The sequence below is a fragment of the Dendrobates tinctorius genome, unplaced genomic scaffold (genome assembly GCF_039654945.1).
Source record: "Dendrobates tinctorius isolate UK_male_01 unplaced genomic scaffold, ASM3965494v1 ptg000163l, whole genome shotgun sequence".
Lineage (NCBI taxonomy): Eukaryota > Metazoa > Chordata > Amphibia > Anura > Dendrobatidae > Dendrobates > Dendrobates tinctorius.
Window position 1 is genome coordinate 13,277,348 of NW_027361830.1, and position 27,352 is coordinate 13,304,699.

At 45.8% G+C, this 27,352-nt stretch overlaps 1 protein-coding gene across 4 annotated transcripts in view; it reads right to left on the bottom strand.

Annotated features, from left to right (window-relative positions):
- CUNH5orf22 (chromosome unknown C5orf22 homolog) overlaps positions 1–27,352 on the bottom strand; it is a 129,120-nt gene that overhangs the window by 63,013 nt on the left and 38,755 nt on the right. For 2 of the 4 annotated variants that reach the window (XM_073550206.1, XM_073550204.1), the window contains one exon: positions 25,406–25,555. The exons of 1 other annotated variant lie outside the window; for it this stretch is intronic. In XM_073550206.1, the coding sequence (XP_073406307.1) occupies positions 25,406–25,530 (125 nt within the window). In that variant the 5' untranslated portion in view covers positions 25,531–25,555. Of the gene's footprint in view, positions 1–25,405; positions 25,556–27,023; positions 27,072–27,352 lie in introns of all 4 variants that reach the window. One more of the 4 variants, XM_073550203.1, reaches the window with a different exon arrangement.

The following is a 27,352-nucleotide window of genomic DNA, read 5'->3' on the forward strand; positions in this document are numbered from 1 at the left end:
GAACCTCGACTAACATCCAAACATGTTCAAGTTGCCCTGCAGTCCGAGGGTACAACAGTGTCAACCCGTACTATCCGTTGGCGTCTGAATGAAAAGGGACTGTATGGTAGGAGACCAAGGAAGACCCCACTTCTTACCCCGAGACATAAAAAAGCCAGGCTGGAGTTTGCCAAAACTTACCTGAAAAAGCCTAAAACGTTTTGGAAGAATGTTCTCTGGTCAGATGAGACAAAAGTAGAGCTTTTTGGGCAAAGGCATCAACATAGCGTTTACAGGAGAAAAAAAAGAGGCATTCAAAGAAAAAACACGGTCCCTACAGTCAAACATGGCGGAGGTTCCCTGATGTTTTGGGGTTGCTTTGCTGCCTCTGGCACTGGACTGCTTGACCGTGTGCATGGCATTATGAAGTCTGAAGACTACCAACAAATTTTGCAGCATAATGTAGCGCCCAGTATGAGAAAGCTGGGTCTCCCTCAGAGGTCATGGGTCTTCCAGCAGGACAATGACCCAAAACACACTTCAAAAAGCACTAGAAAATGGTTTGAGAGAAAGCACTGGAAACTTCTAAAGTGGCCAGCAATGAGTCCAGACCTGAATCCCATAGAACACCCGTGGAGAGATCTAAAAATGGCAGTTTGGAGAAGGCACCCTTCTAATATCAGGGACCTGGAGCAGTTTGCCAAAGAAGAATGGTCTAAAATTCCAGCAGAGCATTGTAAGAAACTCATTGATGGTTACTGGAAGCGGTTGGTCGCAGCTATTTTGGCTAAAGGTTGTGCAACCAAGTATTAGGCTGAGGGTGCCAATACTTTTGTCTGGCCAATTTTTGGAGTTTTGTGTGAAATGATCAATGTTTTGCTTTTTGCTTCATTCTCTTTTGTGTTTTTTCATTTAAGACAAATTAAATGAAGATAATAATACCAAAGAATTTGTGATTGCAATCATTTTCAGGAAGAAACTGAGTATTATCTGACAGAATTGCAGGGGTGTCAATACTTTTGGCCACAACTGTAGGTACCCATCAGATTTTGAGACCAACTTGATGTTGGTTGATGGGCAGATATAATTTGGCCAAGTTATATGCTAAGAGTCTCATCTTTCTTAATACTCCATATCTGTATTGCTGTTCCAAGTTTTTTATATTCTATATTGACATGCTTTAGCATGATACAGTGCGACCTTATTTTGTGTCTGAATTAAAGGGATAATCATTCAAAGTTTGAAAATTGCTATTTTTTTACATTTTTGTCAAATTTCTGATTTTTTTTTTATAAACGCAAAACATATCAACCTAAATTTACCATTATCATAAAGTATAATGTGTCACGAATAGAGTTGAGCGATACCGTCCGATACTTCAAAGTATCGTATCGGATGGTATCGGCCGATCTTTAAAAAAAGTATCGGTATCGCCGATTCCGATACCGGAAGTCCCATTCAAGTCTATGGGACTTCCGGTATCGGAATAAGAAAAACCCTTTCCTGCCCTTGTACAGCCTCTCTGGGGTCTGTACGGGCCTTTCGGGGGGCTGTGCCGGCCTGCCAGGGGGTCTGTGCAGGCTCCGGTGGTCTGTGCCGGCCTGCCGGTGGTCTGTGCAGGCTCCGGGGGGCTGTGCCGGCCTGCCGGGGGGCTGTGCCGGCCTGCCGGGGGGCTGTGCAGGCTCCGGGGGGCTGTGCCGGCCTGCCGGGGGGGCTGTGCCGGTCTGCCGGGGGGCTGTGCCGGCCTGCCGGTGGTCTGTGCAGGCTCCGGGGGTCTGTGCAGGCATCGTCCGATGGGACTACAAGTCCCATCGGGCGATGCCTGCTACCATGACAGTGATTGACACATTAGCCAATGATGGGACAGTAGTAGTCCCATCATCCGGCTAATGTGTTAAATGTAAAAAAAAAAAAAAAAAAAAATTACATGCTACATACATACAACATGCATACTACATACATGCTACATTCATACTACATACTACATACATGCTACACTCATACTACATAAATACTACATGCAACATACATACTACATATATACTACATGCATGCTACATACATACTGCATGCTACATACATACCACATATATACTACATACATACTACATGCATGCTACATGCTACATACAACATATATACTACATGCATGCTACATACATACTACATGCTACATACTACATATATACTACATGCATGCTACATACTACATGCTACATACATACTACATATATACTACATGCATGCTACATACATGCTACATACATACTACATACATACTACATGCTACATACATACTACATACATACTACATACATACTACATACATACTACATACATACTACATGCATGCTACATGCATGCTACATACATACCACATATATACTACATGCATGCTACATACATACTACATGCTACATACATACCATATACATACTACATGCATGCTACATACATACTACATGCATGCTACATACATACTACATGCTACATACATACTACATATATACTACATGCATGCTACATACATACTACATGCTACATGCATGCTACATACATACTGCATGCTACATGCATGCTACATACATACTACATACATACTACATGCTACATACATACCACATATATACTACATACATACAATACATTCATACAATACATACATAGACATACAGTACATATAACATAGAGTAACATACTTACCAATACTTGTCACATTGTTCCCCGAAGCCATTGTCTTTTCCGGAATAAATATTAACATAACAAACCACAAAAATACTCACCCACGATCCGAAGCAGTCCACGAGTGTGTCCCACGACGATCTTGGGTAGAGAACTGCAGCATCAGCTGTTGCTGCCGTTCTCTACGGGCTGCAGGAATCCAATGACGGAAGGTAGGTATCCTTCCGCACTGTATTCCTCCGCCACTTAAAAAAAAAAAAAGTCCCTAGTCTCACTTTATGCCATTGCTGTGTGGGAAATTCCCACGCAGCAATGGCATAAAGTGAGACTAGGGACTTTTTTTTTTTTAAGTGGCGGAGGAATACAGTGCGGAAGGATACCTACCTTCCGTCATTGGATTCCTGCAGCCCGTAGAGAACGGCAGCATCATCTGATGCTGCAGTTCTCTACCCAAGATCGTCGTGGGACACACTCGTGGACTGCTTCGGATCGTGGGTGAGTATTTTTGTGGTTTGTTATGTTAATATTTATTCCGGAAAAGACAATGGCTTCGGGGAACAATGTGACAAGTATTGGTAAGTATGTTACTCTATGTTATATGTACTGTATGTCTATGTATGTATTGTATGAATGTATTGTATGTATGTAGTATATATGTGGTATGTATGTAGCATGTAGTATGTATGTAGTATGTATGTAGCATGCATGTAGCATGTAGTATGTATGTAGCATGCATGTAGTATATATGTAGTATGTATGTAGCATGCATGTAGTATGTATGTGGTATGTATGTAGCATGTAGTATGTATGTAGCATGCATGTAGTATATATGTAGTATGTATGTAGCATGTAGTATGTATGTAGTATGTATGTAGTATGTATGTGGTATGTATGTAGCATGTAGTATGTATGTAGCATGCATGTAGTATATATGTAGTATGTATGTAGCATGTATGTAGTATGTATGTAGTATGTATGTAGCATGTATGTAGCATGTATGTAGCATGCATGTAGTATATATGTAGTATGTAGTATGTATGTAGTATGTATGTGGTATGTATGTAGCATGTAGCATGCATGTAGCATGCATGTAGTATGTATGTAGCATGCATGTAGTATGTATGTAGCATGCATGTAGTATGTATGTAGTATGTATGTAGTATGTATGTAGCATGCAGTATGTATGTAGCATGTATGTAGTATGTATGTAGTATATATGTAGTATGTATGTAGCATGTAGTATGTATGTAGCATGCATGTAGTATATATGTAGTATGTATGTAGCATGCATGTAGTATGTATGTAGTATGTATGTAGTATGTATGTAGCATGCAGTATGTATGTAGCATGTATGTAGTATGTATGTAGTATATATGTAGTATGTATGTAGCATGCATGTAGTATGTATGTAGCACGCATGTAGTATGTATGTAGCATGTAGTATGTATGTAGCATGCATGTAGTATGTATGTAGCATGTATGTAGTATGTATGTAGCATGTATGTAGTATGTATGTAGCATGTAGTATGTATGTAGCATGCATGTAGTATGTATGTAGTATGTATGTAGCATGCAGTATGTATGTAGCATGTATGTAGTATGTATGTAGTATATATGTAGTATATATGTAGTATGTATGTAGCATGTATGTAGTATGTATGTAGCATGTATGTAGTATGTATGTAGCATGTATGTAGTATGTATGTAGCATGTAGTATGCATGTAGCATGCATGTAGTATGTATGTAGTATTTTTTTTTTTTTTTAACATTTAACACATTAGCCGGATGATGGGACTACTACTGTCCCATCATTGGCTAATGTGTCAATCACTGTCATGGTAGCAGGCATCGCCAGATGGGACTTGTAGTCCCATCGGACAATGCTTGCACAGACCCCCGGACATCAGCACAGCCCCCCGGCAGGCCGGCACAGCCCCCCGGCAGGCCGGTACAGACCCCCACAGGGTGCACAGACCACCGGCAGGCCGGCACAGCCCCCCGGCAGGCCGGTACAGACCCCGGGCAGTCCACACAGCCCCCCGGCAGGCCGGCACAGCCCCCCGGCAGGCCGGCACAGCCCCCCGGCAGGCCGGTACAGACCCCCACAGGGTGCACAGACCACCGGCAGGCCGGCACAGCCCCCCGGCAGGCCGGTACAGACCCCGGGCAGTCCACACAGCCCTCCGGCAGGCCGGCACAGCCCCCCGGCAGGCCGGCAGAGACCCCCGGAAGGCCCGAAATGACGGCGCATCATGATGCGCACACACCGCGCATCATGATGACGTCAGGCCGTCAATCAACTGAACTTCCGATTCCGATGCCGAATTCCGATATTGAAAAAATATCGGAAGTCGGTATCGGAATTCCGATACAGCAAGTATCGGCCGATACCCGATACTTGCGGTATCGGAATGCTCAACACTAGTCACGAAAAAACAATCTCAAAATCACTGGAATTTGTTGAAGCATCCCAGAGTTATTACCACATAAAGTGACACTGGTCAGATTTTTAAAAATTGTCACTAAGGGGTTAACCTGCAAATATGGGCTTAATCTGCAGGTTAATAGCATTACTAACCTGCCCAGGGCCTGCACATGGCCAGAGGCTACAGGGAGAAAACAAACTTTATTCCCCCAGACAATATTCTATTTCCAGTCACAGGGACGGAGCTGGTTCAGTAACTGATTTAAGTGTACAGAGCAGCAGCTGTAATCGTGCCCCGGCCCTGACTGGCAGCCGATCCAATGCAGAACCAGTGTCAGTCAGGGCCATGAGAGCGGTTACAGCAGCCGCTCTGTATTCTCACAGTGATGACTGAACCTGCACCGGTGCCGCCCCGTGACTGAAACTGGAACACTGCTGGGAAGAGGTGGTTGGGGGGGGGATTCATTTTCTCCTGGCAAGGATCAGCTATGTGCAGGCTAATAACACTATTAACCTACAGATTAACCCCATATCTACAGTTTAATAGCTTTTTTTTTTTTTGTTTGGTGACAGGTTCCCCTTAAGAAACAATACTAAGACAGAATTGTGGCCAACCTATAAAAGGCGCTGTGCAGTAAATAAGAAAAAAAATAAAATGTACATAAAACACACACATTATATATCTCATTTTAAAATCGTAATGTCAACCCAAAACATCCAAATGACCCTGATCAAAAGTTCACATACTCCATTTCTTAATACCGTGTATTGCCCCTTCTAACATCAAAGACAGCTTAAAGTCTTTTGTGGTAATTGTGGATGAGGTTCTTTATTTTCTCAGATGGTAAAGCTGCCCATTCTTATTGGCAAAAAGCCTCCAGTTCCTGTAAATTCCTGGGCTGTCTAGCATGAACTGTGTGCTTGAGATCTCCCCAGAGTGGCTCAATGATATTGAGGTCAGATGGCCACTCCAGAACCTTCACTTTCTTCTGCTGTAGCCAAAGACAGGTTGACTTGGCCTTGTGTTTTAGATTGTCGTCATGTTGGAACGTCCAAGTACATCCCATGCGCAGCTTCCGGGCTGATGATTGCAAATTTGCCTCCAGTATTTGCTGATAACGTGCTGCATTCATTTTTCCTTCAACGTTGACCAAGTTTCCTGTGCCTTTGTAGCTCACACATCCCCAAAACATCAGCGATCCACCTCGGTGCTTTACAGTAGGAATGGTGTCCCTTTCATCATAGGCCTTGTTGACCTCTCTCCAAATGTAATGTTTATGGTTGTGGCCAAAAGTTCAATTTTGGTCTCATTACTAGAGTTGAGCATTCCGATACCGCAAGTATCGGGTATCGGCCGATACTTGCTGTATCGGAATTCCGATACCGACATCCGATATTTTTTCAATATCGGGCACGGGCATCGGAATTTCAAAGTTGATTGACAGCCGAAATGACGTCATCATGATGCGCGGTGTGTGCGCATCATGATGCGCCGTCATTTCGGGCCTTCCGGGGGTCTCTGCCGGCCTGCCGGGGGGCTGTGTGGACTGCCCGGGGTCTGTACCGGCCTGCCGGGGGGCTGTGCCGGCCTGCCGGTGGTCTGTGCACCCTGTGGGGGTCTGTACCGGCCTGCCGGGGGGCTGTGCTGATGTCCGGGGGTCTGTGCAGGCATCGTCCGATGGGACTACAAGTCCCATCGGGCGATGCCTGCTACCATGACAGTGATTGACACATTAGCCAATGATGGGACAGTAGTAGTCCCATCATCCGGCTAATGTGTTAAATGTTAAAAAAAAAAAAAAAATACTACATACATACATACTACATGCATGCTACATACATACCACATATATACTACATGCATGCTACATACATACTACATGCTACATACATACTACATATATACTACATGCATGCTACATATATACTACATACTACATGCATGCTACATACATACTACATGCTACATACATACTACATGCTACATACATACTACATACATGCTACATACTACATGCTACATGCATGCTACATACATACATGCTACATACATACTACATGCATGCTACATACTACATGCTACATGCATGCCACATACATACTACATCCTACATACATACTACATACATACTACATATATACTACATGCATGCTACATACATACTACATATATACTACATGCATGCTACATACATACTACATGCTACATGCATGCTACATGTTACATGCATGCTACATGCTACATGCATGCTACATGCTACATACATACATGCTACATACTACATGCATGCCACATACATACTACATGCTACATACATACTACAAATATACTACATGCATGCTACATACTACATATATACTACATGCATGCTACATACATACTACATGCTACATACATACTACATACATACTACATGCATGCTACATACATACTACATGCTACATACATACCACATATATACTACATGCATACTACATACATACTACATACATACTACATACATACTACATACAATACATTCATACAATACATACATAGACATACAGTACATATAACATAGAGTAACATACTTACCAATACTTGTCACATTGTTCCCCGAAGCCATTGTCTTTTCCGGAATAAATATTAACATAACAAACCACAAAAATACTCACCCATGATCCGAAGCAGTCCACGAGTGTGTCCCATGACGATCTTGGGTAGAGAACTGCAGCATCAGCTGATGCTGCCGCTCTCTACGGGCTGCAGGAATCCAATGAGCGGCAGCATCAGCTGATGCTGCAGTTCTCTACCCAAGATCGTCGTGGGACACACTCGTGGACTGCTTCGGATCATGGGTGAGTATTTTTATGGTTTGTTATGTTAATATTTATTCCGTAAAAGACAATGGCTTCGGGGAACAATGTGACAAGTATTGGTAAGTATGTTACTCTATGTTATATGTACTGTATGTCTATGTATGTATTGTATGAATGTATTGTATGTAGCATGCATGTAGTATGTAGTATGTATGTAGCATGTATGTAGCATGTAGTATGTATGTAGCATGCATGTAGTATGTATGTAGCATGTAGTATGTATGTAGCATGCATGTAGTATATATGTAGTATGTATGTAGCATGTATGTATGTATGTAGCATGCAGTATGTATGTAGCATGCATGCAGTATGTATGTAGCATGCATGTAGTATGTATATAGTATGTATATAGTATGTATGTAGTATGTATGTAGTATGTATGTAGTATGTATGTAGTATGTATGTAGCATGTAGTATGTATGTAGTATATATGTAGTATGTATGTAGTATGTATGTAGCATGTAGTATGTATGATGCATATATGTAGTATGTATGATGCATATATGTAGTATGTATGTAGTATGTATGTAGTATGTATGTAGCATGTAGCATGTATGTAGCATGTAGTATGTATGTAGCATGTATGTAGCATGTATGTAGCATGCATGTAGTATATATGTAGCATGTAGTATGTATGTAGCATGCATGTAGTATATATGTAGTATGTATGTATGTAGTTTTTTTTTTTTTTTTTTACATTTAACACATTAGCCGGATGATGGGACTACTACTGTCCCATCATTGGCTAATGTGTCAATCACTGTCATGGTAGCAGGCATCGCCCGATGGGACTTGTAGTCCCATCGGACGATGCCTGCACAGACTACCGGAGCCTGCACAAACCCCCCGGCAGGCCGGCACAGCCCCCCGGCAGGCCGGCACAGCCCCCCCGGAGCCTGCACAGACCACCGGCAGGCCGGTACAGACCCCGGGCAGTCCGCACAGCCCACCGGCAGGCCGGTACAGACCCCGGGCAATCCGCACAGCCCCCCGGCAGACCGGCAGAGACCCCCGGAAGGCCCGTACAGACCCCCGAGAGGCTGTACAAGGGCAGGTAAGGGTTTTTCCAATTCCGATACTGGAAGTCTCATAGACTTGAATGGGACTTTCGGCATCGGCGATACCGATACTTTTTTTTAAAGATCGGCCGATCCATTCCGATCCGATATTTTGAAGTATCGGACGCTATCGCTCAACTCTACTCATTACTCTAAATTACCTTGCTTCTGAAGTTTTGAGGCTTGTCTTCTGTGTTGTTTTGCGTATTGTACATGAGATACTTTGTGGCATTTGCACAGTAATGGTTTTCTTCTGGCGACTCGACCATGCAGCCCATTTTTCTTCAAGTGCCTCCTTATTGTGCATCTTGAAACAGCCACACCACTAGTTTTCAGCGAGTCCAGTATTTCAGCTGATGTTATCTGTGAGTTTTTCTTTGCATCACAAACAATTTTCCTGACAGCTGTGGACAAAATTTTTGTTGGTCTACCTGACCGTGGTTTTGTTTTTGCAGAGCCCGATTTTCCATTTGTTAATCACAGTTTGAACGCTGCTGACTGGCATCAATTCCTTGGATATCTTTTTGTATCTCTTTCCTGCTTTATATACAGTGGGGCAAAAAAGTATTTAGTCAGTCAGCAATAGTGCAAGTTCCACCACTTAAAAAGATGAGAGGCATCTGTAATTTACATCATAAGTAGACCTCAACTATGGGAGACAAAATGAGAAAAAAAAATCCAGAAAATCACATTGTCTGTTTTTTTTCATTTTATTTGCATATTATGGTGGAAAATAAGTATTTGGTCAGAAACAAGCAATCAAGATTTCTGGCTCTCACAGACCTGTAACTTCTTCTTTAAGAGTCTCCTCTTTCCTCCACTCAATACCTGTAGTAATGGCACCTGTTTAAACTTGTTATCAGTATAAAAAGACACCTGTGCACACCCTCAAACAGTCTGACTCCAAACCCCACTATGGTGAAGACCAAAGAGCTTTCAAATGACACCAGAAACAAAATTGTAGCCCTGCACCAGGCTGGGAAGACTGAATCTGCAATAGCCAACCAGCTTGGAGTGAAGAAATCAACTGTGGGAGCAATAATTAGAAAATGGAAGACATACAAGACCACTGATAATCTCCCTCGATCTGGTGCTCCACGCAAAATCCCACCCCGTGGGGTCAGAATGATCACAAGAACGGTGAGCAAAAATACCAGAACCACACGGGGGGACCTAGTGAATGAACTGCAGAGAGCTGGGACCAATGTAACAAGGCCTACCATAAGTAACACACTACGCCACCATGGACTCAGATCCTGCAGTGCCAGACGTGTCCCACTGCTTAAGCCTGTACATGTCCGGGCCCGTCTGAAGTTTGCTAGAGAGCATTTGGATGATCCAGAGGAGTTTTGGGAGAATGTCCTATGGTCTGATGAAACCAAACTGGAACTGTTTGGTAGAAACACAACTTGTCGTGTTTGGAGGAAAAAGAATACTGAGTTGCATCCATCAAACACCATACCTACTGTAAAGCATGGTGGTGGAAACATCATGCTTTGGGGCTGTTTCTCTGCAAAGGGGCCAGGACGACTGATGCGGGTACATGAAAGAATGAATGGGGCCATGTATCGTGAGATTTTGAGTGCAAACCTCCTTCCATCAGCAAGGGCATTGAATATGAAACATGGCTGGGTCTTTCAACATGACAATGATCCAAAGCACACCGCCAGGGCAACGAAGGAGTGGCTTCGTAAGAAGCATTTCAAGGTCCTGGAGTGGCCTAGCCAGTCTCCAGATCTCAACCCTATAGAAAACCTTTGGAGGGAGTTGAAAGTCCGTGTTGTCAAGCGAAAAGCCAAAAACATCACTGCTCTAGAGGAGATCTGCATGGAGGAATGGGCCAACATACCAACAACAGTGTGTGGCAACCTTGTGAAGACTTACAGAAAACGTTTGACCTCTGTCATTGCCAACAAAGGATATATCACAAAGTATTGAGAGGAAACATGGATTTTTGTGAGTACTCACCGTAAAATCCTTTTCTCCGAGACGCTCATTGGGGGACACAGAGACTGTGGGTGTGTGCTTCTGCCGTCTGGAGGCTGACACTAAGTATACAAAAAAAGAGTTAGCTCCTCCTCCGCCGCATACACCCTCGCCCCCAGACCGGGCGTAACTCAGTTTAGTGCATAAGCAGTAGGAGAACGCGCCTTAAACTCAGGCAAGAAATTATACGTCTGAAAAAGGGACCACCCTGATCCTTACATAAGGATTTGTATAATTCAAAATAAACAGATGCCAACTGGCTAATAGGGTGGGTGCTGTGTCCCCCAATGAGCGTCTCGGAGAAAAGGATTTTACGGTGAGTACTCACAAAAATCCATGTTTCTCCTTCGTCTCATTGGGGGACACAGAGACTGTGGGACGTTCTAAAGCAGTCCCTGGGCGGGATCTTAGCTCACCCAATCCATGCTATTTTGCGCCCCTGATTAGAGGTGCGCAACTGCTGCCTGGAGAATCTTTCTTCCCAGGCTTGCATCCGAGGATGCCTGGGTATGTACGTTATAATGTTTGACAAACGTATGCAAACTGGACCAGGCAGCTGCTTTGCACACCTGTTCCGCTGAAGCCTGGTGTCGCAGTGCCCATGAGGCACCCACTGCTCGAGCCGAGTGTGCCCTGATCCCTGCCGGAACCGGCGTGCCACTGATTTGATATGATTCTTGGACTGTCAGACGAACCCATCTGGCCAAAGTCGCTCTGGACGCAGCGAGTCCCTTCCGCCGCCCTTCTGGAATCACGAATAGAGAGTCTGTCTGGCGGAATGGCACTGTCCTTGTCACATATCTCCTAAGGGCTCTTACCAGATCCAGGGTGTGCAATGCCTTTTCTACCCTATGCACCGGTGCCGGGCAAAACGAGGGTAAGACAATGTCTTCGTTGATATGGAATGCAGAGACAACCTTCGGCAAGAAGGGGGGAGCTGGCCTTAAAACTACTTTATCCTTATAAAAAGTCAGGAACGGCGGTTTACAAGATAAAGCCGCCAGTTCCGAAACCCGCCTAATAGATGTTATCGCTACCAGAAAAACCACCTTCCTGGACAGGTAAGGTAAGGAGACTTCTTGTAACGGTTCGAAGGGAGGTTCCTGAAGGGCCCTGAGCACTAAGTTCAGGTCCCATGATTCCATCGGTGCCTTATAGGGGGGTACTAAATGTGCGACCCCTTGCATAAACGTCCTAACCTGCCAGACCGAAGCGACCTTTCGTTGGAAAAGCACCGACAGGGCCGAGACTTGCGTTCTGAGCGAACTCGGAGCCAATCCCGCGTCCAGCCCTGCCTGCAGAAAAGCCAGTACGTTGGGGATCGAAAAAACCAGAGGAGCCACTCCGCGATCCCTACACCAACAGAAAAACACTTCCCAAGTCCGATGATATACCTTCGCCGAGGAAGGCTTTCGGGCACTCACCATCGTGGCCACCACATCGCGCATGAATCCTGCCTGTGTTAACAGCCAAGATTCAATGGCCACGCCGTCAAACACAGGGCCCCTAAGTTCGGATGGCAGATCGGCCCCTGGGACAGTAAGTCCGGCCGATCTGGGAGACGCCAGGGTACGTCCACCACTAGTTGAACCAGATCTGCATACCAGGCCCGCCGAGGCCAGTCTGGGGCCAGCAGAATTGCTGGAACCCTCTCTCTCCTTATCTTTCTGATGACTCTTGGAAGCAGAGGTAGCGGGGGGAACAAGTACGGGAGCCGAAACTGGCTCCACGGAAGCACCAGAGCGTCTGCTGCGATTGCCTGCGGGTCGAGGGATCGAGCGACGAATCTTTGAATCTTGGCGTTCTCTCTGGATGCCATAAGGTCCACGTCTGGTGTCCCCCACCGTTGGCAGATCTGTTGAAAAACCTCGGGGTGCAGGGACCACTCCCCTGCCGCGACCCCCTGTCGGCTGAGAAAATCCGCCGCCCAGTTTTCGATTCCCGGAATGTGCACCGCTGAAATTACCACGTGGTTTTTCTCGGCCCAACGCAGTACCAGCCCGACCTCGCGCATGGCTGCCTGGCTGCGCGTGCCCCCCTGATGGTTCACATACGCTACCGCTGTAGCATTGTCCGACTGAACGCGCACCGGCCGGTTTGTCAGCCAACGCTGAAAATGTTGCAGGGCCAATCGTATTGCCCGTATCTCCAGAATGTTGATCGGGAGAATTACCTCCCGAAAGGACCACCGCCCCTGGGCTGTGTGACTCTGGAAAACTGCACCCCAACCCTGCAGGCTTGCATCGGTCGTCACCACCAACCACTGTTCCGGGGGAAAGGGTTTCCCCTGAACCAGAGACGAGTCGCGAGTCCACCACTGGAGTGACCGTCGGACCGGTGGAGACAAACTGCACCGATGATTGAGGGAAAGCAGCCTTCGGTCCCATGCTGACAAGAGCGCATGTTGAAGCGGACGGAGATGGAACTGGGCAAACGGGATTGCCTCCATCGCCGCCACCATTCTTCCCAACACACTCATGCCGTACCGGATGGATCTGAAGCCCGGCTGAAGAAGGTTCCGTACCCCCTGTTTGATCCTTTGCGCCTTGTCCTGAGGGAGGATCACCAGCCCCTGGGAGGTGTCGAAAATCATGCCTAGAAATACGATTCTCTGAGCCGGAACCAAGGACGACTTGTTCCGATTGATCAGCCAACCTAGGCGGGCCAGGGTATCCAGAGTGATACCGACATTCTCTTGGCACGCCTGAAACGACGGCCCCTTTACCAAAAGGTCGTCCAGGTAGGGTAGTACCGTTATGCCCCGAGCATGCAGGATGGCCATAACCACCGCCATTATCTTTGTAAAGACTCTGGGGGCAGTGGCCAGACCGAAGGGCAGAGCAACAAATTGGAAATGTCGCCCTCCGATCGCAAAACGCAGGAACCTCTGGTGTGGAGGAAAAATCGGGATGTGTAGATATGCATCCTGCACATCGATCGAGGCCAGGAATTCCCCTGGATCCATGGCTGAAATGACCGAACGGAGGGATTCCATCCGGAATCGCCTGACCCTGATAAACTTGTTCAGGATCTTTAAATCCAGTACTGGCCTTACTGTCCCGTCCTTTTTGGGGACTGAAAACAGGTTGGAGTAAAAACCTTGCGTCTTTTCGCTTTTCGGCTCTGGGACAATGACCCCGTTGCGCTGTAGCGTCATTATAGCCTGCAACAGACCTTCCGCCTGCGATTCTGTTCCGGAGAGCCGGGAACGGAAGAAACGCCGTGGCGGGAGTCCGACAAACTCTATCTTGTACCCGGACGATATCAGTTCTGCCACCCAAGCGTCGCGTGCCACTGCGACCCAAACGTGGCTGAACCTTAGTAGGCGTCCGCCCACTCTGTCGTCCGTAGGTACGAAGTGCCTCGAGACATTTTGCTGGAGGCTTTTGTGATCTGGCCCCCCTCGCTCTGGGCAAACGGCCCCGGCCTCTACCCAGCGGATTGGCCCTGTAAGAAACTTGCCTTTCTCTAATCTGACCATCATTTGCGGAGGTGGATGCCCTGGCCGAAGTCCACCTCCAGGAGCTACGAAAGGGCCGAAAACGCCTCTGCGTCTGCCTGAATGCCGGCCAACTCTTCTGCTGCGGTAGAAAACTACTCTTCCCCCCTGTGGCTTCTGAGATAAGTTTATCAAGCTTTTCACCGAACAATCGATTGCCTTGAAAAGGCAATGAGGTCAAGGATTTTTTAGAGATAGAATCCGCTTTCCATAATCTCAGCCATAATGCTCGCCTTACGGCGATCGCATTTGCTGCTGCCACAGCAGAACACTCGGCCGCATCCAGAGCGGCGCCGACGAGATAATCACTCGCTCCTGATATCTGATTTGTCACCTCCAAGATTTCCGCGGGCAGATCCCTGTCTTGGAGGGCCCTATGCAGAGTGTCTGCCCATGAAACCATGGCCTTAGCCACCCAGGTAGCCGCAAAGGAGGGGGCCAGAGCCGACCCTGCTGCCTCATACACTGAGCGGGCAAGCCCCTCTATGAGGCGATCAGTTGGGTCCTTAATAGAAGAACCGCTGGGTATCGACAATAGCGATCTTGATGCTAAACGTGACACCGGTGGGTCCACTACTGGCGACTCCACCCACCCTTTATGGAGTTCAGGAGGGAACGGATACTTTGCTTGCAGCGCCTTTTGCATTGCAAAGCGCTTATCCGGGTGTTCCCTATGTTTCTGGACTAGCTCCTCGAACTCCGGATGTGTGGCAAACCTTCTATGCGGACGCCTGGTTTTCTTGAAGGAGACCTTGTGACCTGAGGCCGTGGACACATCATCCTCGATCTCTAAAGTCTGGTTGACCGCCTCAATGAGGCTGTCCACCGAGTCCTGGTATCCCAGGCTTTCTGGATTCCAGGCTTCCTCTTCCTCCTCCTCGCCCTCGTCCTGATCGCTTCCTGAGCTTGGCGACAGGGAACGAGATGCCCTAAAAATCGCCGCCGACTCCCCAGAGGGCTCGGCCGACGGAGAACGAGCTCTCTTACCATGAGCTTGTCTGGTGCTGGAGCGGCCCCTAACGGACGAAGGGTCCTGAGACGTGGACGAGCTGGCAGACCACCATCCTTGACCCTGCCCGGGCCCCGAAGGGACTCAATTGCCTTCGTAAGGGACATCATAGAATGCGATAAAGACACTGCCCATTCTGGGGGGTCCTGACCCCTGGGCTCTGCAACAATGGGGGGCTCCTGGGCTCGCTCCGACTCACAGGCTTCTCAAAATTTACCCGGCTGCGCCTTAGGCAGCCTGACCCCACAGGAAACGCAAACAGCGTATAGGAAAGAGTGAGCTTTCCCTTTGCCAGACATATTGCAGGGTAGGGTAGGAGGAGGAGGGTAACCCCTTCCTTGACAACCAGTGCGGCACTCGAAACGGGGTTGCACTCACCCACCGGTAACGTCCCCCCTCTTCCACGGGGTGCTCTGGACGCAGCGAAAACCCTGAGACGTGGACGAGCTGCTTTGCACACCTGTTCCTTCACGTGCCGTTACTCGCCGGGGGCACTGCGGTGCACTTTGGAGAGAGGCGGCGGGGTTTCCGACCGCACTCCGGCGAGGAAATGCGAGGAGGGGGAGGAGGGGGGGAGCCTCTGGTCACTGTGCGCGCCCGCCGCGCTCCCCGTGCCGCCGGAAGTCAGTGGGCGGGGCTTCCGGCCCCCACCGGAAGCGGCGGGCGGGCGCGGAACTCGCGGCCCTCCCATACAGCGGGGACCGCGGCCGCCGGCGGAGCTTCAGCCGTACTCCGGCGGGGACCTGCGAGGAGGGGGAGGAGGGCGCGCGCTCCCCGACACTGCGCGCCCGCCGCGCCCCCCGGGCTGCCGGAAGTCAGTGGGCGGGGCTTCCGGCTGCCACCGGAAGGGGCGGGCAGGCCTCGCGCGGCCTTGCGGATCTCCCCATACCGCGGGGACCGCGGCCGCCGGCGGGACTTCTGGCCGCAGAGCGTCTGCTGCCGCGTGTGGCACTACTCGCACCGGGTTCCACCGGGGAGAGTCGGGCCCCGTGAGAAGAAGTAACCCCGTCGGGCGGGGGAACAGACAGCCCCGCGGCGCCTTCTGGAGGGTCCCGTTCCGGGGGGTGACCCTACAAACAAAGGTGAGCCTGCCGCCGGGGGGCTCTCTTGGGGTGCTCTCAACCCCATCCCTGGGCGGGGAGGGGGAGGCTACTGGGGGTGGATGCTTCGATCCCCTGGCTCACCTGCGCCTCCAACTGCACCCCTGGTGTCACTACCTAGGGGTGGAAGGGGCCAACCTGAAATCCCGCGTTGCAGGAGAGGAACAAAAACGTGGAGTCCGTTGGGGATCGCCCATCGCTCACACGTGCTCGCCCGTTGTAGCTCATGGGGAAATCGAATCCTCTCATCAGGATGCGTTGCCCCTCTTTACAAAATAAAAAAGAAAAATGGTTGTCTGGGGAAAAGTCCCAGATGTGTCCCTCGGTGCGGGAGAGAAAACACGTGGAGGACTACTCACACGTGGTCGCCCGTTGGTGATTTGGGGAGATCGGACCCTCTCTATAGGATCCGTCGCCCCTGTCTTATCTTCAAAGAAAGGGAAAAAAACCTAGTCTGGAGCTCCAGACTGCGTGTGCCTCCATCAGACACTAAGCAAAAACTGAGTTACGCCCGGTCTGGGGGCGAGGGTGTATGCGGCGGAGGAGGAGCTAACTCTTTTTTTGTATACTTAGTGTCAGCCTCCAGACGGCAGAAGCACACACCCACAGTCTCTGTGTCCCCCAATGAGACGAAGGAGAAATTTTGTTTCTGACCAAATACTTATTTTCCACCATAATATGCAAATAAAATGAAAAAAAAAACAGACAATGTGATTTTCTGGATTTTTTTTTCTCAGTTTGTCTCCCATAGTTGAGGTCTACCTATGATGTAAATTACAGACGCCTCTCATCTTTTTAAGTGGTGGAACTTGCACTATTGCTGACTGACTAAATACTTTTTTGCCCCACTGTAGCTAAACTACCTTTTCCTGTAGATCCATTGACAATTCTTTTGCTTTCCCCATGACTCAAAATTCAGAAACGTCAGTGGCTGGATGAAAGATGCAAGAGTCTGTCTGGATCCCAGAAACAAACTCAGTTTTTATGCACACACATTGATTACAAGCACACAGGTCACAGGTGAGGAAGTTACCTTTAGTAGCCATTGATACCCATTTCTGTCAACTTCTGTGCATGTTATCAGGCCTAAATCACCAGGGTATGTAAACTTTTGATCAGAGTTATATGGATGTTTTCGGTTGTCATTATGATTTAAAAAGAGAAAAACACTGTAGTTTGACAATAAATGGCTTCACCCAACCACTAATCATGAGTGGAAAAAAAGTTTTGGTGTTATCATTCATATTCTCTGAAAAAAGGCCAAGAAAGCAAACATTCTGCCGGGGTATGTAAACTTTTGCGCCCAACTGTATATGTAAATACACACACATATACTTAAAACTCCATAAACTTAACCAACTCCAAGATGCCCTCCAGGACAACTCCTTCTGGGAACTATGGAACCACATGGGCACAAAAAGCAAGAAAAACAACATCCATATCCAAAATGGCAATATCTGGCTTCAGTACTTTAGAGACCTCTACAAAGACTTCCCGAAGGAAGAACTAAACCAAGAACAGAAAAACATAACAAAAAAACTTAAGGCAATGGAGGAAAGAGTCAAACATTTCCAAAACCCACTCGATACACCAATAACACTAATGGAAGTTACAGAGAGAATCTCTTCCATAAGGTGTAGAAAAGACAGTGGCCCAGATTGAATGCCACCAGAAATGCTGAAAAACAGCCCACCGGAAATACAGACAGGAATGGTTAAACTGTTCGATATTGCGCTGAGTGCTGGCTACTTCCCTCTTACCTGGAACCAAGGCCTCATATCACCCATTGACAAGAGTGGGGACAGGTACAACCCTGCCAACCACAGAGGAATATGTATCAGCAACAACTTGGGGAAACTGTTCAACAGCATCCTGAACAAAAGGATCCTTAGCTACTTCACTGAGCATAATGTCCTCAACAAAAGCCAAGCAGGATTCATAGCAAACCACTGCACGACCGATCACATCTACACCATGCACAGCCTCATTCAGAGCCACGTCTACAACACAAAGCATGGGAAGATGTACACTTGTTTTGTGGATTTTAGAAAGGCTTTTGATTCAGTGTGGAACCCGGGCCTGTTACTGAAACTGCTGGAGAGCAGAAAGGGAGGAAAGACCTAGGATATCATCAAAAGCTCCTACACCGAGAACCGCTGCAGCGTGAGTGTGAATGGTAGAAGAACAGCTGATTTCCAGCAGAGCCACGGAGTTAGATAGGGCTGCACCCCAAGTCCAACGCTCTTCAATATTTACATCAATGAGCTGGCCACTGCTCATGAATCTTCCATGGCACCATGTCTCACACTCCATGATGCCCAGTTGAAATTTTTGCTGTATGCAAATGACCTACTGCTGCTGTCACGAAAACCTGAAAACATTGGAGAAATTTAGCTCCACATTGCCACTAACGATCAACACAAAGAAAACCAACACCATAGTGTTCCAGAGAAGAAAGAAAAGATCAAAATGGCACCTTCCATTTGCGCTAAACAACTGCGTTCTTACAGGAATGGACAAATACACATATCTTGGCCTGGAAATTCACCAGTCAGGGAGTTTCAAACAAGCCAGAGAGACCCTGAAAGAACAAGGCCTGCAAAGCCTTCTATGCTATCCAAAGGAAACTCTACCATCTGAAGCTGTCAGTGAGGGTCTGGCTAAAAATCTTTGATGCCATAATCACTCCAATCCTCCTGTACAGCAGTGAAGTCAGGGGCCCTCACACATACCAAGACTGGTTAAAGTGGAATTCAAGGCCAATAGAAATATTCCACCTGGAATTCTGTAAGCACCCTCTTAAGGTCCATTGGAGCACCACCAACAGTGCCTGTCGGGTTGAGATGGGCAGATTGCCACTTGACCTAGCAGTCCTGAAGATGGCACTGTAATTCCAGGCTCACCTACAGAGTAGCAATCCAAGCTCCCATCACCATAAAGTCATGCTACATACAAGTGGTCCCCACAAACCAGGACCCCAGGAACAGCTCACCCAAACCCAACCTGACTGAACCGTCAACCAAAGCAACCTGACAAAAGCCAGAATCAGGAAGACAGACAAGGGGCAAGAGAGGTAAGTCACTGACCGTAAGAACGAGATCAGCATCTCACAGAAACTGACCATGTACCAGAGTCTACAGAGAGACTACACACTAGCTCCATATCTGGAGAAACTCTCGGATCCCAGACATCACCAGATCCTGAGCCGGTATAGACTCAGGGCCCAAAATCTAGCCATCGAGGTCGGCTGGTACAGACAGAGCTACAGGCCCAGGGAAGAGAGGCTGTGCCTACACTTTTGAGTACAACTGTATGTGCACACACGTATACACACAAATTTTTCACTCTTTGCTTCATTGCAGCTATTTGGTAAATTAAAAAATGTTAATTTTTTTCTCATTAATGCACACTCTGCACCCCATCTTGACTGAAAAACAGAAAAGTAGAAATTTTTGCAAATTTATTAAAGAAAAACTGAAATATCACATGGTCATAAGTATTCAAACCCTTTGCTCAGACACTCATATTTAAAATCACATTCTGTCCATTTCCTTGTGATCATCTTTGAGATGGCCCTACTCCTTCATTGGAGTCCAGCTGTGTTTAAGTAAACTGATAGGACTTGATTTGTAAAGGCACACACCTGTCTATAAAAGACCTCACAGCTCACAGTGCATGTCAGACCAAATGAGAATCAGGAGGTCAAAGGAACTGGACAAGGAGCTCAGAGATGGAATTGTGGCAAGGCACAGATCTGGCCAAGGTTAGAAAAGAATTTCTGCAGTACTCAAGGTTCCTAAGGCTAGATTTACATTTGCGGATGTCAGAGCTGCGGAGGGCTGCGTAGTTCCTCCGTGAAGCTCCACCCACTGCTGCACGCGGCCTGCGTACCCATCTTTAACATTGGGTACGCAGTCCATACAGATGTATGCGGATGCATCCGCATGCGTCATTTTGACGCTGAGGTGACCGCAACAAGATACAACATATTGCATTCGATGCAGGTCGCCGCTTCAAAACGACGCATTCGGACACATCCGCCTACATCTGTATGGACTGCGTACCCAATGGTAAAGATAGGTACGCAGGCCGCGTGCAGACGTAGACGGAGCAGAACGGAGGAGGTGCAGCAGTAGGCGGAGCTTCGCAGCCCTCCGCAGCTCTGACATCCGCAAATGTGAAACCAGCCTAAGAGCATGGTGGCCTCCATAATCCATAAATGGAATAAGTTTGGGACCACCAGAAGTCTTCCTAGACCTTGGAGTCCAGTCAAACTGAGTGATCGTGGGAGAAGAGTCTTGGTGAGAGAGGTAAAGAAGAACCCCACGATCACTGTGGCTGAGCTCCACAGATACTGAAGGGAGATGGGAGAAAGTTCCACAAAGTCAACTATCACTGCAGCCCTCCACCAGTCGGGCCTTTATGGCAGAGCGGCCCGACGAAAGCTCTCCTCAGTGCCAGACACATGGAAGTCCGCATAGAGTTTGCTAAAAAACACATGAAGGACTCCCAGACTATGAGAAATAAGATTCTGTGGTCTGATGAGACGAAGATAGAACTTTTTGGTGATAGTTGTAAGTGGTATGTGTGGAGAAAACCAGGCACTGGTCATCACCTGCCCAATACAATCCCAACAGTGAAACACGATAGTGGCAGCATCATGCTATGAGATGTTTTTCAGCTGCAGGGACAGGACGACTGGTTGCAATTGAAGGAAACATGAATGCAAAGTACAGACATATCCTCTGGACCACAGACTTGGCCGAAGGGTCACCTTCCAATAAGACAATGACTCTAAGCACACAGCTAAAATAACAAAGGAGTGATTTCAGAACAACTCTGTGACCATTCTTGACTGGCCCAGCCAGAGCCCTGACCTAAATGCAATTGAACATCTGTGGAGAGACCTGAAAATGGCTGTCCACCAAGTTCACCATCCAACCTGACGGAACTGGAGAGGATCTGCAAGGAAGAATGGCAGAGGATCCCCAAATCCAGGGGTAAACAACTTGCTGCATCATTCCAAAGACGACTCATGGCTGTACTAGCTCAAAAGGGTGCTTCTACTCAATACTGAGCAAAAGGTCTGAATACTTATATGACCATGTGATATTTCAGTTTTTCCTTAATAAATTTGCAAAAACTTCTACATTTGCTTTTTTCAGTCACGATGGGGTGCAGATTGTACATTAATGAGAAAAAAATGAATTTTTTTTTTAATTTACCAAATGGTTGCAATGAAACAAAGAGTGAAAAATTTATAGAGGTCTGAATACTTTCCGTACCCACTGTATATACACACACACACGTCTAAATATATATATATATATATATATAAATATATATATATATATATATATATATATATATATATATATATATATATATATATATATATATATATATATATATACACACACACACACATACATACACACATACACACAATATTACATTCTTACTTAAATGTAGGTGTATGTAGTGTGTGATTATATATTATACTAGCTGAAGTGCCCGGCGTTGCCTGGGCAGAGTAACCAACTGTGGTTAGTTATAACAAATTATAATGATTATATTGCACATAAAAAACGTGCATCTAATCCTATCCTGTGTGATACTGACTGCTGAGCTGTGTGTCTAATCCTATTCTGTGTGATACTGACTGCTAAGCCGTGTATCTAATCCTATCCTGTGTGATACTGGGCTCCCCCTGCAGTCTGTGTCAGAGGGTGGTCTGTGTTGGCACGGTAATAAATTGTGTTATTTCCAGCTTTACAGAAGGACGATAACACCATAGAAATTAAAAGAATAATAGGCCTCAGTTACCACAACTGTCTACAAAGAAAACTGTTGCTGATAGCAACCAATCACAGCTCATTTTTCATCTTTTAAACCGCTCTGGGACAGCGTGGCGAGTTTTGAGTGGCGACTTTTGTGTTTCAACTTTTATGTGGCGAGGTTGGTGTATGTGTGATGAAATGTGTGCTGAGGGTGGTATATGTGTTGAAGCACGTGGTAGTGTGTGGCGCATTTTGTGTGTGTGTTCATATCCCCGTGTGTGGTGAGTATCCCATGTCAAGGCCCCACCTTAGCAACTGTACTGTTTGGCGCCATCGCTCTTATTCTTTAAGTCCCCCTTGTTCACATCTGGCAGCTGTCAATTTTGCCTCCAACACTTTTCCTTTCACTTTTTCCCCATTATGTAGATAGGGGCAAAATTGTTTGGTGAATTGGAAAGCGCGGGGTTAAAATTTCGCCTCACAACATAGCCTATGACACTCTCGGGGTCCAGACGTGTGACTGTGCGAAATGTTGTGGCTGTAGCTGCGACGGCGCGGATGCCAATCCCGGACATACACACATACATACATACATACATACACACACACACACATTGAGCTTTATATATTAGATATACACACATACAGTGCTTTGCGAAAGTATTCGGCTCCCTGGAGCTTTTCAACCTTTTCCCACATATGCTTCAAACATAAAGATACCAAATGTAAATTTTTGGTTTAGAATCAACAACAAGTGGAACACAATTGTGAAGTTGAAGGAAGTTTATTGGTTATTTTAAATGTTTGTGGAAACTCAAAAACTGAAAAGTGGGGCGTGCAATATTATTCGGCCCCTTTACTTTTAGTGCACCAAACTCACTCAAGAAGTTCATTGTGGATATTTGAATGATCCAATGTTGTCCTAAATGACTAATGATGATAAATATAATCCACCTGTGTGTAATAAAGTCTCCTTATAAATGCACCTGCTCTGTGATAGTCTCATGGTTCTGTTTGAAGCACAGAGAGCATCATGAAGACCAAGGAACACAACAGGCAGGTCCGTGATACTGTTGTGGAGAGGTTTAAAGCCGGATTTGGATACAAAATGATTTCCAAAACTTTAAACATCCCAAGGAGCACTGTGCAAGCCATCATATTGAAATGGAAGGAGTATCATACTACTGCAAATCTACCAAGACCCGGCCATCCCTCTAAACTTTCATCTCCAACAAGGAGAAGACTGATCAGAGATGCAGCCAAGAGGCCCATGATCACTCTGGATGAACTGCAGAGATCTACAGCTGAGGTGGGACAGTCTGTCCACAGGACAACAATCAGTCGTACACTGCACAAATCTGGCCTTTATGGAAGAGTGGCAAGAAGAAAGCCATTTCTCAAAGATATCCATAAAAAGTGTAATTTAAAATTTGCAGCCAGCCACCTGGGAGACACACCAAACATGTGGAAGAAGGTGCTCTGGTCAGATGAAACCAAAATCGAACGTTTTGGCAACAATGCCAAACGATATGTTTGGCGTAAAGGCAACACAGCTCATCACCCTGAAAACAACATCCCCACTGTCAAACATGGTGGTGGCATCATCATGGTTTGGGGCTGCTTTTCTTCAGCAGGGACAGGGAACATGGTTAAAATTGATGGGAAGATGGATGGAGCCAAATACAAGACCATTCTTGAAGAAAACCTGTTAGAGTCTGCCAAAGACCTTAGACTGGGACGGAGATTTGTCTTTCAACAAGACAATGATCCCAAACAAAGCAAAATCTACAATGGAATGGTTCACAAATAAACGTATCCTGGTGTTAGAATGGCCAAGTCAAAGTCCAGACCTGAATCCAATCGAGAATCTGTGGAAAGAGCTGAAAACTGCTGTTCACAAACGATCTCCATCAAACCTCACTAAGCTCGAGCTGTTTGCCAAGGAAGAATGGGCAAGAATTTCAGTCTCTTGATGTACAAAACTGATAGAGACATACCCCAAGCAACTTGCAGCTGTAATCGCAACAAAGTATTAAGTTAAAGGGGCCGAATAATATTGCACGCCCCACTTTTCAGTTTTTGAATTTACACAAACATTTAAAATAACCAATAAATTTCGTTCAACTTCACAATTGTGTGCCACTTGTTGTTGATTCTTCACCAAAAATTTACATTTGATATTCAAACAAAAGAAAATGGAGTAAAAGTCCGTTGTATTAGAAAAGTAATAAATTTATTATACATAAAAATAGTACTAACAAAACATAAACAAACATGCGCAACAAAGGAATCGGGTAATATCAGCTGCTTTTTGTCCTGTCCAATGGTATCAATAGTAATAGAGTGCTAAGTGCTTATTGTAGAGATGGGCCGTAGAAAAGGGACACAAGAGTAACAGGAGATCAAACTCAGGTACGCATCCTGAGGAAAACCCCCCTTATCCCATGCTATAGTGCTTACCCATCATATGCTCCAGAACATGTGCAGCGCCACCACCGACGCGCGTTTCGCCTCTCTCAAGGTGCGGACCTGGGTTTGATCTCCTGTTACTCGTGTCCCTTTTCTATGGCCCATCTCTACAATAAGCATTTAGCACTCTATTACTATTGATACCATTGGACAGGACAAAAAGCAGCTGATATTACCCGATTCCTTTGTTGCACGTTTGTGTTTTGCTAGTACTATTTTTATGTATAATAAATGTATTACTTTTCTAGTACAACAGACTTTTACTCCATTTTCTTTTGTTTGAATATGATATGTGGGAGTGTCCATCAACGAACCCCCCTGTGTCAATATTATACAGGTGGTGACTCCATTCGGGTACATTTTACTCTGTTCCATATGGTTTTATTTTATATAAAAAATTTACATTTGGTATCTTTATGTTTGAAGCATGATATGTGGGAAAAGGTTGAAAAGTTCCAGGGAGCTGAATACTTTTGCAAGGCACTGTATATAAATATATTACATTGTATTATATACACACACATTATATATAATTATATTGTATTATGTCACACACACCTTATAGTAGTTGTAGACTTGTCCTTGCCAACCAGGAAGAAATGCTTGCCCTCTTTGATTTGCTGTGCCCATGAAGGATGCAGCCATATAACTTCAGAAAAGTGTCCAGCATACACTACAGGCATGATCCAGTTCTCAATACTTAACTCACTGCAGAAGAATAAAGAGGTGTGTATGCTTAAATTCTACTTGACATTATGTATTTTCCACATGTACTAAAGATGTTAAAGGGTTTTTATGAATTTGATGAAATCAGTCGACATGTGCTTGAAAAGGTGCGGGCACATCGCCAGAGACCACATCAAACAGGGGGAGGTGACCTATGACATACCTATACGTCATATTTCTTAAATCGGTTGAAAAAAAACAGAAGCAAAAAAAAAAACACTTCACCCTTGTCCCTTGTGTTTCTCATTGGTCCTTAAAAAGAATCTGTCACATTTGACCTATCCAAACTATTAATATGGGCATACAAGTTATAGACTGCTAAGCATAATTCCTGTATGCCTCATATCAGTTACTTTGCTATTGAGAAATCATTTTTATCACTTGATATAAATAACCTTTTCCAGGTTATGGGGAGTATGGTGCCTGGAAGATAACTCTGCCTCCAGAGCTTATTTTACAAGAAAGGGAGTTACCAGTGTGACTGTAATGGCTGCTCTCTGCTTCCACTGCAGAGCTGTGTGTGGTGGCTATACCTGACACATTGGCAGACTCCTCTCAGCTTCCGCTTCCTTCTCACAGGCAGATCGGGTTCTAATAGAATCATAGAATGGTAGAGATGGAAGGGACCTCCTGGGCCATCTGGTCCAACCCCCTGCTCAAAGCAGGATTCGCTAAATCATCCCAGGCAGATGTCTGTCCAGCCTCTGTTTTAAGACTTCCATTGTAATATTGTTACCCTACAGCAGAGTTGAGAGAAAAGCAAATCCTGTGTTCTGTGTTAGTCACTTGTCTCACTGGTAACTCCCCTTCATGTAAAATAAGCTCTGGAGGCAGAGTAATCTTCCAGGTAAAATCCTCCCCCTAGTCGTGGATTTCTCTGGAATAAGACATGTTGCAGATATTAAAAGGTAACATTTTATTCAGCCTCCTATGATCTGTATGCCTATATAGACGGCTTAGGAGGGTTGATCCTACTGACAGATTCGCATTAATGGGGCAAACACAGCAGGATACATTATTGTCATCTGGTAATAATGTAGCATAGGAAGTCATGAGAATTGTTTATTCCTGCAGTTGCCAAATATCCGATTAAAATTATACATATTGGTTAATACGAGCACAGCTTCACTATGACAGATAAACAAATGGATTTTCAGGTCAAAATGGAAACAATCAAACGAACACCATTTGACAGTGGGAACACGTTAAACGGTTTGAACTTTAATTTTTGTGTGAAACAAGTTTTGCACATACTTTCACCATTTAACACTCCATGGTAGTATTTAGCTGCACCAAAACCATTTGTTATTTGTTTCGTTATCAAATTTTCTCTCCCAGGATATTCTTACTGTTTCACACAAAGTAGTTCACAACAGGTCTGGAAGATGGGACATAGCAGGAAATTGCTTCCACCATGGGATACGTTTAACTTCACAACTTTTCTTCTAACCTTGCTTTGAAGCTTTTAACTTTTTTTTTCTCCTTTACTTGCTTGCATCTGTATGTATAGACATATAGAACTTAAACAGTATCCTGACGATATAATAGGAAAGCATGGAAACAGTATAGCATATCCAATCTCTGCAAAGCAGAACTACTCAAGTATTATTTCCACTAAGGCCTTTCAGTGTTAAGTTACTGCAGGTAACTGCTATTTGGATAGTAGCAGCTGTGCAATACCTCAGCTGGTCAGTAGGGGTGCAGGACGGCCACTGGCCTGTGACTGATGATCTATTATAGGGATTTCTCACTAATACCATAGTAGTAGAAAACTCCTTT